The sequence below is a fragment of the Pteronotus mesoamericanus genome, unplaced genomic scaffold, assembly GCF_021234165.1.
Source record: "Pteronotus mesoamericanus isolate MK-2021 breed Mesoamerican mustached bat unplaced genomic scaffold, CSHL_Meso_final scaffold_99, whole genome shotgun sequence".
Taxonomy (NCBI): domain Eukaryota; kingdom Metazoa; phylum Chordata; class Mammalia; order Chiroptera; family Mormoopidae; genus Pteronotus; species Pteronotus mesoamericanus.
In genome coordinates this window covers 3161599-3175452 of record NW_026555330.1, presented here as the reverse complement: position 1 = coordinate 3175452, position 13854 = coordinate 3161599, and the positions used below count along the sequence as shown (strand labels likewise).

The following is a 13854-nucleotide window of genomic DNA, read 5'->3' as shown; positions in this document are numbered from 1 at the left end:
ATTAAAGGCGCTTTAGAAACAAGCTGTATAAGAAAGATACTTCCAACCCTCCTTTGTCCTCCTGGGAGCAGGAGATGAACCTCCCATGCGAAAGGTGCCCTGCCAGTACCAGGACAAAGGAAGACACCCTTATCACCAGGGACAGGGACTGGAGGGCAGAGGAGTCTGTGTAGATACGCCTGGTGGCCTCCTCACCAGCCCCTACCCCTAGCTCAAACCCCTTTGTCCTGTCAGTTCTTCACGAATCCATTGTTTCTTTGTCTAAAAGGTATAAAAGCTGCCTACTCTGGTCACTTATTTGGGTCTTAATTCTTGGGTGAAGGCTCGGATGTACCTCATTATGTAAAAATTCAATAAAATGTGGATTTTCTCCCCATTGGTCTCTTTCTGTCAGTGTAATTTTCAGACCCAGCAGAGACCCTAAGAGGGCGCGGCAAACTCCCTCCCCCACTCCGCCCAATCACCCCCCTGGGCTCCCGGCGTCCGCCCCGGCCAACGCCTGGCCCCATCCCCTGGCCGTTTGCCGTTCGGTGTCCAGAATGATGGTCTCAAAACAGAAGGCCAATGTGGTCACTCTTCTGTGCCAGAGCCTGCTGGCTTCCCACGGCACTTGGTAACGGTCCGAGGCCCTCACCACGGCCCTCAAGTCCCCGCATGTCCCCACACGTCCTCACCTGGCTGCCCGGGACCACATCGCCTTCCACTGCCCGCCTTGCTCCTTGGCTCCGGCCTCGCCGGCCTCCTCCGCACCCCGGACGGCCCCGCGAAGGCTGCTGCCACCCTTCTGTCCCTTCTGCCTGAAACACCTGCCCCAGGTGCCCACCCAGCTCGCTTGCTCTGTTCCTGACCCCTGTTGGCCACGGCGCCCTGTCCCATCAGCCTTGGGTCCCTTCCTCTGCCCTAGGGACCGCCCTCTCGACTAAAATACAGGCTTCACGAGGGCAGTGTCCTCAGCACCAAGAACGGAACGCAGCAGGTGCTTCATTAAATCATTGCTTCCCAGATTCATCAGATTGCTTTTCAGGTTAATTGTTCGGTACATTTTTTTTGCACATGTCACTCTTTCCCACATTCTCCGCAGTACCCGTGTATGACTTTAAGTCGCGAGAGGCAATCAAGGACATGGTCTTTTCTCCAGGGCCATCCTTCGGGAGGCGGAGAGCTGCCAAGGAACGTCAGGCTGGGAAGGGAGGCCCGGCCGAGCCCTCCTGGGTCTGAGTGGCACCAGGTCCCTGCTGGGCTCCTTGGCGGGACCAGCGGTTCCGCGTGGGGGACGAGCTCTCGGTGGGGCCAAGCAGCTCTGTTTGCCTAAAGGCACCTGGTCTTGGGGTCCGTGGGAGGAGAGCTGGGGAGGGGGCAGGAGTGAAAACAGAACCCCAGCAACTGCACGCAGCTCTCCGTCCCCTGCCCGGCGCACACGCCTGCGCCGGCACTTCCCGGCCCGGCTGCGGGCCTCCTCGCATGGCACTGGCGCCCCTGCTCTCCTCGCTCAGCCTCAGACTCTTCCGGCCGGTGCCTGCTGCCTCTGCCCACCTGCGGGACTCAACCTAGAGCCAAGGTGGAGAGTCTTGGCCTGGGGGCAGGTCCGCGGCCTGCAGAGCCCCCCGACTCCACAAGGGGGCGCGAGTCCTGCCCCACGACTCTGTCCCCGGTGAAAGTGTAGCCTCACGGTAGAAACAGCTCAGAAAACGAAAGCCCCTTTTAGTTGGCTGTGGGTTCGTTTTCTGGTGAAATCTTCTCCTCTCCTCTTTCATAAGGCTCATCCAAGGCAGACACATGAAAAGAGAACCCGAGGGCCCGTTTCCTGTCTCTCTTCCGGCTCCAGGGTCTGGAGCCAGCTGGACCCAGGGGTCACCTGTCTCCTGCCTATTTTACTGCAACTTACCAGCCAGGTCCCACCACACTCAGGGACAGAGCTGCTTGCTGTCCCCCGGGACTACGACGGACCCGAGACGCAGGAGAGCAGGGGTCAGCCAGCTTCTCAGACAGGTGGTGAATCTGGTCTCTGCCACCCATTCTTTGTTTCTTACAACCCTTTCAAAATGTAAAAACCATGCTTGGCTCACGGGCCTTAACAAAAAACGGGCTGTAAGCGTAGGTTTCTTTCTTTAAAAAAAAAATTTTTTTTTATTTCATTATAGGCAAACTTTCACTTCGTGGGCCGATGCCCAGCCAACTGAGCCACACTGGTCGGGGGCCCTGAGGGATCCTGTAAAACGAAGCGCTTTTGGGCTGCAGCCAGACCAGTTGGTTTGCGCTCGGTCTATGGCTGCGTTCAGGCCACAGCAGAACTGAGTAGTGCAACAGAGACGATCAGAGCCTGAAATATTTACCCTACAGAAAATGTTTGCCAAGCCCTGCTCCAGAATACGAACCTAAAGGACGTTCAGGTATTCCCGCTTTCAAAGGGTTTCACACAGAGTCCTGCTCCACACCTGAAGCAATGTCTGTGATTAGTATTTGTCCTGTTTTACACACAAGGAAACAGAGGGCTAGGAAGGTTAAGGCTTGCCCGAGGCCACACAGCTGGTACACGGCAGAACCGGAGCCCAAGCCCAGATCTCTGACCTCTAACTGCGGTGTTTGACCTAAGAAAGCTCCTCCCGCAAGGGCAGCTTCCGAAGGCTGGGATGTTCTTCTTGTTCAGCCCTCAGGGAAGCGGGCAGCAGGTGCCTTGGTGGCAGTGTCTGAAGGAGACACTGGGCATGCCAAGCTGGCCTGTACAGAAATTCCTAAGATTCTCGTGAAATCTTAGTGCACAGAAAACGTCTATAAGGACTTTATGTGCCCAGGAGAAATTACAGGCTGGCTGGCCGGCTGGCTGGTTGGCAGGAGAGCGGTCCCTTAAAATCCAGGTTTGGTTTGGTTACCTGGTAAATGTTAAATAAACATTTAACAGGTAGTCTTGTTACTGTGAAGAGCACTTGAGCAGCGGCAATCCTCCATGGAGACCTGGGCTGGCCTAGCATCCCATTGGGTCCCAGACTTGCCATTTACTGAAGAATGGGAGCCAGCAGCGCCGTAAATTGTGTGAGAGCGACACCCAGCGGACATTACTGGTATCGCCATCCCGGAGAAGCGCTCCGGAACCAGCCTCAAGTCCCAGGCCTCCCTTCCTGCTGGGAGTGTACAGACTGGTGTTACCTTCGAGTAACAGCCCAGTACTTGAAATTAAATGAGTGTTGTCCTGCTCAAAATCCTTCCTGAGGGAGGCTGGGGTATGCGTGTGCTAACAATGCCATTTCTCAGAGCGTGTTAGGGGTGCTCCCTTTAGGCCTGCCTGACAGAATCTTAGCTGTGGAGCAACTCCGACCCCTGAGAACAGTTGGCCTTTGCCAAAGCTGTGTTTCAGCTTCCTTCCCTCCAGCTTTCCTCCAGGACCTGTTTTGTGGGTCCCGTAATGTTGTTAGTTTTGCTTGCACTTCTTGCTTGTGGTTTTTCATTTGAACTGAATCCCCAAAGTACAAATGAGCATCCCCAGCATTTCTGAATGTCAGACAACACTTGTTCTGAGTTCTCGCCCAGCAGCCAGTGGCCGAAGCTAAAGTGGGATTTTAAAAAAGGACAGCAGCGATCAAGAGTCATCCAAGGGATGATTTAACAGGAGAGGAGCTGAACAATATGCGGGTGGTTTTGACACATACCATCGGCCTGTATTTGGTACCATGAGGTTGCTCACATTGTCGGAGAGAGAGATTTTAATAGATGGTGGGTGTTGTATTTATATAGACATAGCTGTTGGTGTCAGGCCCACGTTCTAAAGCTAGGACTTGCGGAGGCACCAGGCCCTCTCTGAACCCCACGGGCCTCTCGTCTATAAAGGAAACAATGGGGGTGGGGGAGGGCGGAGGCCGGCTCGCGCTGTGGGGCACCCGGCTGTTACACAGGTTTGTATTCCCAGAGGGGAAGACAAGAGCAAGGGCCGCGGTGCAACCGCCTCACCATCTCCTGGGAGGCTTTTCTATCGAATATATTTGCCAACTCCTGGCAAACGTTACCACGGCAATAGCGCCTCCATGATTTACAATTTCACTCACCCTCCGCAAGGGTGGGTGGGGGCTGTTATTTCTCTTAGATTGTGGTTGGGAGTAGGCCCACGCAGCTTCTGTGACTTCCTGGCCTTCCCAGGTCACAACCTGGGGCCCGCTTGGGCAGCTCTTTGAACCCGCTGATGGGAGTCCTACCTCGCAGCTCTCGCAGGGCTGGCCAGAGTGGCTCCGCCAGGCCTCAGGCTTTTGTCCTTCAGGGGTCTTGCCCCCCAGAGACTGAGGCAGACCTAGGGTGAACTGAGCAGTAAGCTGAGTCAATAACAGTTCCTTAAATGGGCACTTCCTTCATCTTGCTGCTCCACCAGCTGCGCTGTGATGAGTCACTTCTTCCTCCAGCTGCCTGTGTCGGCTGGGCAGCCAGGACCCAGCTGCCAGCTCAGCCCACCCAACGGTCCAGCAGGGCTGAAACCTCCTGCCAGAGGCTCTTCCGACCACATCATTTTCTCAAGAAACCCTCCAACCCAGGCTTTGGCTTTCTGGCCTTCTCCCCACTTGCTTTGTAAGCCTTTCCCCGGCCTGCCCAGGCTCCCTCCTGCCAGCCCGGCCCACGCCGTTTGCCCCCGGGTGGTCCCCAGGCCCAGCCGTCTCTCTGTCAGCGAAGGGCTGGGAGTCAAGCAGACCTGGCCCCAAATTTTCCTTCTACCACCTACTAGCAATACAGCCTTGGCCATGTTACCATGCTTCTGTGAGCCTCTGTTTTTCCATCTGCATCATGGGAATAAAATGAGTAACAGTACCAACAACCTCCTGGTGAGGACTGAGATGCGGCAGGCAATGCACTTAGTACTGTGGCTGGCACATTGTAAATGTTCAGTGAATGACAGTGTGCGTGCCTGTGTGTCCGTCTGTGTGTGCATGGACACACACGAGAATGTACATTTCCCGAGCACCCGACTAATCTTTACTGTGTAATTTTTCGCCATATACTAATTTGAGCGCTGCAGGGCTACATCGTTTCTATCTTCTCAAGAACTTGGGTTTCCTATTCATCCTTCCTTTCACTCTTCTAACCCCTTCTTCTACATCTTCTCTACCACCTTCTGCATGTTGTCATTGTCCTTGCAGCGGTCATTTCCAAGGGTTCATGACAGCAACATATCCATATAACATTTTTCAGTCTTCTTCAACAGGACACGAATTGGAAGCTGGCAGACTAGTTGCAAAATTAATCAAAGCAATTAATTATTTTTAAAAAGAGAATGAAAATTTACAAAAGATGCAGAATAGGCAATTCACAGAAGAGCCAGCCCAGAAGGGCAAAAAACATAAAAAGATTTCAGATGCTAGTAATGAGGAAATGTAAATTAAGTAGCAATGAGATATGTCTTTACTTCTATCAGAATGACTGAAAATTCAAAAGGCTGGTAACACCTCTTGCTGGTGGGAATATAGGAAATAGTTAATTCTTGCTCTTGGGTGGCACGGCCTCTCAAAAAGCAATCTGGCAATATCTACTAGAATTAAAATTAAAAATACATGTACCATTTGACCCGACAGTTCCACTCCTATGACTCTACCCCTCAGATATAAAAAAGAAAAATACTAGAACGTACAAGGATGTATAATGAATTCTTGCTTATGGTAAAAAAACAAAACCTTGAAACAAAGCAAATGCCCTTCCAAAGGGGAGTGGTTGAATATATTGATGTGCTAGGGAATTAAAAAGCCATTAGAAAGAATAAATCGGTGCTATTATCATAGGGTTACCATGAATGAGTGGTGAGGGAAAACAAAGGAAGGATATTGGGTATGAAATTATCCCATTTTTAAAAAGAAGTAATACCACCCTTCCCCACCCCACCTCCAACTGTGTACGTGTGGCAATGGACAGGAGCGTGAAGGCAGACATGGCAGGACCTGCACCCAGCCATCAACACGGTTTTGGGGCACACACAGTGCCCGGGAGGGCTGGGGAGGGGGGAGAAAGCAAAGGAGGACCCAATCTGAAGGGGGGAGAAAAAGGACTGCGTCGAAATTAAAATATGTATAACATAATCACATTTATATGTTAATGGACATATGTGTGAGTAAACAGAAGAAGAAAATTCTAATTATACAGGATCTGGCACAAATAACACCCCTTTCTTATTACAAAATCTTTTATTACAAAATTAGAAGCATGTGATTCTGTAACATAACAATATTGCACGCTAGCACACCATGTGACATTTTAGGTGAGATGTTCAAATTAAAACTATAAATTATTACACCCATGTTATTACCCTACCAACCACACTCTTCTGCTGGACACTATATACATATTTAAACGTTTTTTCTTTTAACCTAAAACATATCAGTGCTCATTCCTTCACCAACAGCTTGACCCAGAGCCATGGTCCTTTCACTGAGAATAAGATTATTTGGGGGGAGTGCTGGACGAGGCAGAAGAGAGTATGGGGGGATACATGGTGACGGAAGGAGACTTGGGGTGGTGAACACACAATACAACATACAGATGAAGTATTACAGAATTGGGCACCTGAAACCTATATAATTTTATTAACCAAAGTCACCAATGTTTTAAGACTATTTTGGGGACTTCAGCCCCACCCTGCCTTTCGCGTACCCTTCATGTGTTGTCTACAATTTCTAATTTCAGTGCCCGTAGAGTGCACGTCCACGCACAAGTTTTTGTACCGACACAAGTTTTGCTCTCTCGGATAAATGCAAAGGCGTGGCGCTGCCGGTCCTGTGGCTGCGCTACCGTAGCTCTCCGCGCACACCCGTGGCAGGCTCCGCGCCCTCGCCGTGCGCGCCCACGTGTGTGCTGGGCCGGTCACGCCGAGCGCTTCCTTCATCTCCCGCGCCCCACGGAGCCCGGCACCTGCGAGCGCCAACCCAGGGGAGGCGCTCCACCGTGTCGCGCGCTGCCGACAGCAGAGGCAGGCGGGCCTGAGAACCGACCGCGGGGCCCCAGGGCGAGGGGCCGGAGGTCACCTTGACCAGCGGGCGGCGGGGCGGGGGTGGAAACCCGGTGGAAGAGGGTCCAAGAAAGAACGGGAGGAGGGTGGTTAGACAAAGGAAGAACAGAGTGCTCTTCCAAGGAATTTCTCCGTGGAAGACCTCAGAGCCATGAAACAAGAACTGGACAAGGAAGTGAAATCTGAAGTCTTTTGGGTTTTTGATGGTATGAGAAGTGACATTTGTAGGACGTAGAAACGAGGCCAAAGGTGATGGTGGGGGAAGAGAGGTGGACAATGGGCTGATGTCCCTTAGTCAGCGAGAGGAGGTGGTACTCTCTGCCTAAGTATTGCAGCAGCAGAGGTGGAGTGTTCGTCCCCTAAAATCCAAACCTTACTCCTCAACTGTGAATGCATTTGGAGACAGAGCCTAAGAGGAGGTGAAAAAGTTCAATGAGGTCCTGAGGGTGGGGACCTAATCCAATAGAACAGAGGTCCTCACAGGGAGAGAGACGCTAGAGCTCTCCCCCTGCCCCACACCAGGACCCAAACCGGCTGGAACCTTGGTCTTAGATGTCCCAGCCTCCAGAGCTGTGCAAAAAAAAAAAAAAATTGCTCTTTAGGTCACCCAGTGTGGTTTCGTTATGGAAGCCCCAGCAGACTAAGAAAATAAGGAAAGTGGAGACTGGTGTTAGGAGAAGCAAGAGTTCACCTATAGTAACGGGAGCCAAGTACGGGCCGACGCAGCTGGGAGTGTGCAGGGGAGGCCCAGGGGGCTCTCTGAATGTTTGTATTCTTTTCAGTGACACGGGAAGCGAAGCAAGCAGCTGAGAGGACAGGGCTGCAGGTCTCAGAAGAGGGATGAGGAGACGGTGAACGGCCCAGGGCGACGCCGTGCGCACGGCTGAGGAACGAGGAGTGGATCTCGCCATGAGTCCATGCGAGGCCTGCGTGCAGCCACTGACTGGACACGGAGAGTCCGCGGGGGGCGTTTTTCTCCAGGCACGCTCTGCAGTTTGGGAGGGACCCCAGTGGAGGCCACTATAATCACGGCTGGGATTTGGCTGAATGAGAAAGTCAGGCGGAGGGTCAAAGAGTGAAGGGCAAGGAGTAACAGGAGGGAGGAACGAGGAGGATCCCGCAGGCGAGAAGAATGTGAGTGCCAGGGAGAAGTGGAAGGGTCGCTGGCTTGCAGTTCCTGGTGGGGCCCTGGAGGAAGTGATGGGGAGGACAGCAGGGAGGGACGCACGGGACAGTGGAGGCTGCAGGCGTTGGTGATGGAAAGGTCAGGGGCAGGGCTGGAACAGTGGCTCCTGAGAAAGGGGAAGTCAAGGTCTGGGGGGGGGGGGGGGGGGGACCCGCCCCAGGTGTTGCGTTTGCAAGCTCTGAAACACTGAGATTCTGAAAAACAGCAGCATTCAGAGAGAGACATTGATCAAGTGCTAAAATCTGTGTGGGATGAGGAAGAACAGAGATAAACAGAAAAGGGGATGTGGGGTGGCATGGGCATCAAAACTGAGGGATGGTCCGGAAGCCGAGAGAACCCAGCAGAGGCCTTCCCTCCCTCTGGGCCAAAAGGCACAGGCAGCAGCTGCCCCGCGGGAGGGCCGCAGTGAGCAGCGCCCTCGGGACCAGTGCGGACAGGGAGGCGTAGGCAGCGTTCACAGCAGAGCGAACCAGGGGTTTTGCTCTTGATGGGTGGGGTCAGAAAGGACCCTACAAAGCGTAAGGAGACAAGAGCCTGAGGATGAATGAACTTCGGGGAGTCCGCGGCTCCCTATAGGGCCCAAGTTGACAAGATGGGTTGGAGACATGCTTTGGGGGAACTATGCCACCTGGAGGTGGGGGGACTAGGGAGAAGTGGGGCCTTCCCAGGAGGAGTCAAGGCTCGCAGCCTGACTGCCTCCGCGGACGGCGGCGGGGGGGCGGGGGCAGCCCCATGGGGCCGCCTCATGGGGCCCCTTTTACGCACCGGCCTTGGTCGGGAAAAGCACTAATTCCTCCTTCAGGCCGGACACTCTCCCGTGACAAGGATTCCAGGAGTAGTGCCGGCTCAGGAGCTAACAAGGCCTTTGCCTGTGGACTCTGGGGTCCTGGGTTTACAGGACAGCCGGACGGGGCTGGGTGGGGGTGGGGACAGCCAGGGCTGCCCATTGCCTTCTGCATTCGTATGTGACCGTATGATCCTTAAGAGTCCTCTGCTGTCCACCTGACAGGGGACAACGAACACCATCCACTAAGTGGCTAAGAGATGGTAATGGCAGGAATCTTCCGGTCCTACCCAGGTCCTACGCCTGCGTTTGGAGGGTGGGGGTGAGGTCTTTGCGGGAGAAACAGAAGATGCCTGAGGCCTCACCTCCTGCCAACAGCCACAGACCGACCGGTGAAAAAAGGGCTTTGTCCCCCTCCTCCTTCACTCCACAGCCAATCCCGCAATGAGTTACTTTTCTTCTAAAACAAAGACATGTGAGGTATAGATTTCAGCAAAAAGCCTTTGAGGGACAGGACAATACTATTTTCTAACAAAAAAAGAGGCAAACCACCTCATTGTTTATGTACATATTTACATTATGTACAAAACCCACCCCTTACTGCATTGAATTATAATGTAGTGGGGATAACATAGAAAACTAATGCTTCTTTGTTTGTTGATGCAGTTTCAACTTCTTTATGGTGGAAGACTGCTTCACATTAGATTTCCTGCTCCCTTAAAGGTGACACAGCCCTGACCAGGTGGCTCAGTTGGTTAGTGTCTTCCTCACACACGAAGGTTGCGGTTTTGATCCCTAGTCCGGGCACATAAAAGGAGCTACCAATGAACTCGTCAATGAGTGGAACAAAAAGTCGCTGTCTCTGTCTCTGTCTCTCTCATAGCAACTAAATAAATAAGTGGAATAACAAATTGATGTATCTTTCTCCCCTTCCTATCTCTCTCTAAAATCAATACTAAAAAAATAATAAAATACATTTTTAAAAATCCTCACCTGAGGACATTTTTTCACTGCTTTTAGAGAGCAACAGGAAGAGTGAGAAACATAGATTAGTTGCCTCCCATTTGCAGCCCAATCAGGGGGACTGAACTTGCAACCTGGGCTATGCCCTGGCCAGGAATCAAACCCGCAACCTCTTGGTCTATGGGATGACATTCCAACCAACTGTGCCGCACTGGCCAGGGCACAAAATAAATTTTAAAGAGAGAAGGAGAGAGAGAGCGCGCCTGTATAATCAATTCGTGTTTTAAAAAAGACGATATAAAAATAAAAAATGGTAAGTCACATGGCTTTTAAAGTCAGCGACTAAGGATCTGATCTCATCTTCTAGGAGCCATCAACTGGAGCTGTAAGAGAAAAACATCTCCTGTTAGTAACTGGTAAAATGCGGTTTTCGGGTTTGCAGATCCAGAGTCATCATTACCCTCCCGTTTAAATGTGAGCTGCCCTTTTGTAATAAGCCCATCACCAGCGAGGGCGCTGGGGAGCAGAGGCGGAGGGAGACTGGCCCTGAGGCTGCATGGCAGCTGGAGCTCCACCAGCCGCCGGGGCCCGGAGGTGTAACTGAAGCTTCCGGCCAGCAGAGCTGAGACACCGCACCAAGACCCACGAGAACACTGTCACTCCTCCCAACATTTATTTCCTTCTTTGCCTCTTGACTCTCTCGGGGACGGCCTCTTTCCCACCGCAACTTCTCTCTAGTCGCCTCTGTGGTGCCAACAGACACTCCTGGGTTAGCACAGAGGACGCCGCTCACAGCGGGGGCTGCAGCCTCTCCTGAGCGAGCCCCTCCAAACTCACTCCATGTCTCGGCTCTTTGTCTGCCTCACAGTCAGGATTCCCATGGACCAGAGCAGACCTGATGGGATCAGATGGGATCAGACCAGCCCAGACCAGCACAGACCAGCCCAGACCAGCCCAGACAGCGCAGACCAGCCCAGAGTTCCCAAAATATCTAGACTCCAGAACCAGCCTTCACAAAAAGTTCCTGCTGCGGTCAAGGGTTAGGGAAAGGAAGATAAATGGGAGCTTCCCTTCGTCAGAGCCTCACAGGACGGCAAACGTGTGCCGTGAATTTCTGAGGGGATGGAATGGACCGCCCTTCTCAAACCAGTTCCGGCCGGCACAGGACTCCTCCTGAGAGCAGCACCTTGAGAAGCTCTGCGCCCCTGCTACACCCAACCCCCCGCCCTCTCGCCAGGGGTCTCCCCACCCACCCCCCACAGCCTGCTTCATCCACTGCCAAAGAATCAGGGCTGCATCTCCAGCTCACCTGTGGGCTGAGAGGCCACCCGCCAATCTTTCCTCCCAGAGAAAGGGACGACTCTGCTGCCTTTTTAATTCGATGGACGTCTGCTTCCCAGACGTTTACCATAAAGGAAAAACACCGGCACGCCTGGCAACTGGCTAAATTGTACTGTCCGGGAGTGACATGTCCTCTCACGTCCATTGTCCCTCAGATATCTGATATCCACTTGACTGTCCTCAGATATTTCCAGCTGGGCTTAGAGCTTCCTGACACTGTTCTCAAGGACATGTGACAATTCTGCATCTGCTCCCTGTGACACGTTTATCGTCTCTCCAACTCTTTTCCAAATTCCTACCCCTCCACCGTACATGTGGCTCTTTCGTAAGCAAGTTTAGGGAACTCCCTGCGAAGCCACAGCGGGCTCTTTAAATTTAAAAATTATCATCAAACAGGCAGGAAACACACGAAGTGCAAGATAGGAACAGCGAACAAAAATACACTGAGAAAAGTAAGCTCCTCTCCCACCGCAGCCGCGAGCTACCCAGGTTTCCCCCGGGGATGCCGGCCTAAGGCGTCAGGTTTTCCTTCCTGGACCCGTAATCCCAAAGCAGCGTTTTCACGCACAGCTCTCCTGCTCGGGGAGCTGCCCTGGCTCCCTGTGCCCATATCCGAGCCCGTAAGGGGCCCTGGCTCCCAACGATGTTCCTGCAAACCCCATCTTCCTGTAGCCCCCTGACATTTGCCACCCCAAAGAGAATGACTTGCCACTTCCTATCCTGCCTTCTACAGCCCCAGGCCCAGTCTCTTCCCCTCGTCCCTCGAAGAGCAGCTCATTGGCCCCTGCCTCCTACCACCAGTGGCATCTGTCACGAGGGGCCTTTGGGAGCCTCCTTATGGCCATTTACGAATGACACTGTCACTGCTAATTATGTGAGGGTCCTAACTTTTGTGTGTGACACGGGCCCAGCTCTGACTCCTAAAGAGAGCCCAGTCCTCGGTCCCACGTTCCTGGGATGGGAGGAGGAGGGATGCCAAGTACAACCCTTGGAGTCTGAACACCTAGATTTGCCTCTCAGCTCCACCACTTACTAGCAATGGGACTTGACTCATTCAGCGTCTCAAACAAGGGTACTGACACCCCCGTGTAAGGCCCACTGAGAGGGTTCAATGAGATGAGGTACAGAGAGCGGTCAGCCCAGGGTCAGGCGCGTGGGTGGTGCTTAATGAGCTGCGGCTAGTATATCTGCTGATGTCACTGATTACTGTTCAAGGTGCTGGCAGAATCATAGAATCTGGCTCCCCAAGTGACAGGCACTTGACCTTCAGGCTGCTCTGGTTATACCACACGACACGCAGTTTACCCACCGCAGTGTCCACAGGGTACTTACATGGGTCCTCCTGTCCTCCTGTCTCTTTTCCACATATCTACAAGAGAAGAAACTTGTCATCTCAGTTAAAGGGCTGAAAACAGCAGCTGAATCTGGAGTTACTAACTAACTGCCTTTCAGAGACCTGAATCTGGAGACCGGAGCTCTGTCAAGCTGGCCTTTCTCACTCTCCTAAATGCTTAAATGAAATTGGCTAGAGTTGGTCCAAAGAGCTGTTCAAAAAATTAGTCATCAGATGATTGAAAAACAAAAACTGTTGAGGAAATGGTTATTTCTACAGCAGCTTGGGCATAAGGCTAAAGACAAGAGCAAGACTAGAATGGTTTGGACAAACACTGCCCAATAGGAGTATAATGTGAGCCACACAAGTGCTCAAAAAATTTTAGTAGCCACATTACAGAGTAAAACTAATTCAGTAAAATTAATTTTCATAATGTATTTTATTAGCCCAATATATAAAAATATTTTCTTTTCAACATGTAATCAACAGAAACATTATTAGTGAGATATTCCACATTTCCTGTTTTTATATTAAGTCTTATAAATCTAGTGTGCATTTTATACTTAGGGCACATCTCAACTTGCACTCCCACATTTCAAGGGCTCAAGAGCCACAAGTGGCTCATGGCTACTGTTTCAGACAGTGCAGGCTTGTATGGGGACACATCAGTTTCCTTCCCACCAAGCATCAGCCTTAGCCTCGAGCCATGCAAGTGGTCCAGCAGCCTGGCCCCCAGGCTTGGCTGAGCGTGTACAGGTGCTTGTCAACGACTCTAGCCATTTACATTTGACTCTCCTTCCAGAAGCTCCATGCCAAGCACTGCGCCATGTCCCAATTAATGGCTTTAGACTTGAGATGTTTGCCAAAGAAAGTATTTTTTTGAACAATTTTTTTTTCAAGTTATATGGTGCTACCAGTATTGACCAATGGAATAATTTCCTTTCCATTGAATGAACTTTTTTTTTTAAGTTAAATTGACCAGTTGTCATGAAGTGTGGGTACCCAGTGTCACCTTCCTTTGGTGCAGGTGCTCTGGTGAAAGACCCATAACAACGCTGAGTGAAAAATGATTTGCATTCCTGGGGACCAACCTGTTAAAGAGATGACTAACTAATACCCATTATCTGGGGATGAAAAATAACTTCTTAAAAAAAGAACATTTGAGATCTAAATTGTACTCATCGGTAACGATGCCTCAAAATTTTCTTCAGCTAATTTTTACAACTTGCTTAGAGGTGAGTCAATTGGCTGATAATCTATTACTTAGGGGGTCTTTG

The 13854-nt window shown here is 51.6% G+C and overlaps 1 protein-coding gene across 2 annotated transcripts in view; it reads right to left on the bottom strand.

Annotated features, from left to right (window-relative positions):
• Positions 1-8925: 8925 nt before the first annotated feature.
• The window catches only part of CD58 (CD58 molecule), a 54311-nt gene continuing 49382 nt past the window's right edge, over positions 8926-13854 (bottom strand). The window contains exons 5-6 of one of the 2 annotated variants that reach the window (XM_054565028.1): positions 12577-12613; positions 8926-10286 (exon numbers count right to left, since the gene is read on the bottom strand). In XM_054565028.1, the coding sequence (XP_054421003.1) occupies positions 10277-10286; positions 12577-12613 (47 nt within the window). In that variant the 3' untranslated portion in view covers positions 8926-10276. The remainder of the gene's footprint in view (positions 10287-12576; positions 12614-13854) is intronic. The other variant, XM_054565029.1, reaches the window with a different exon arrangement.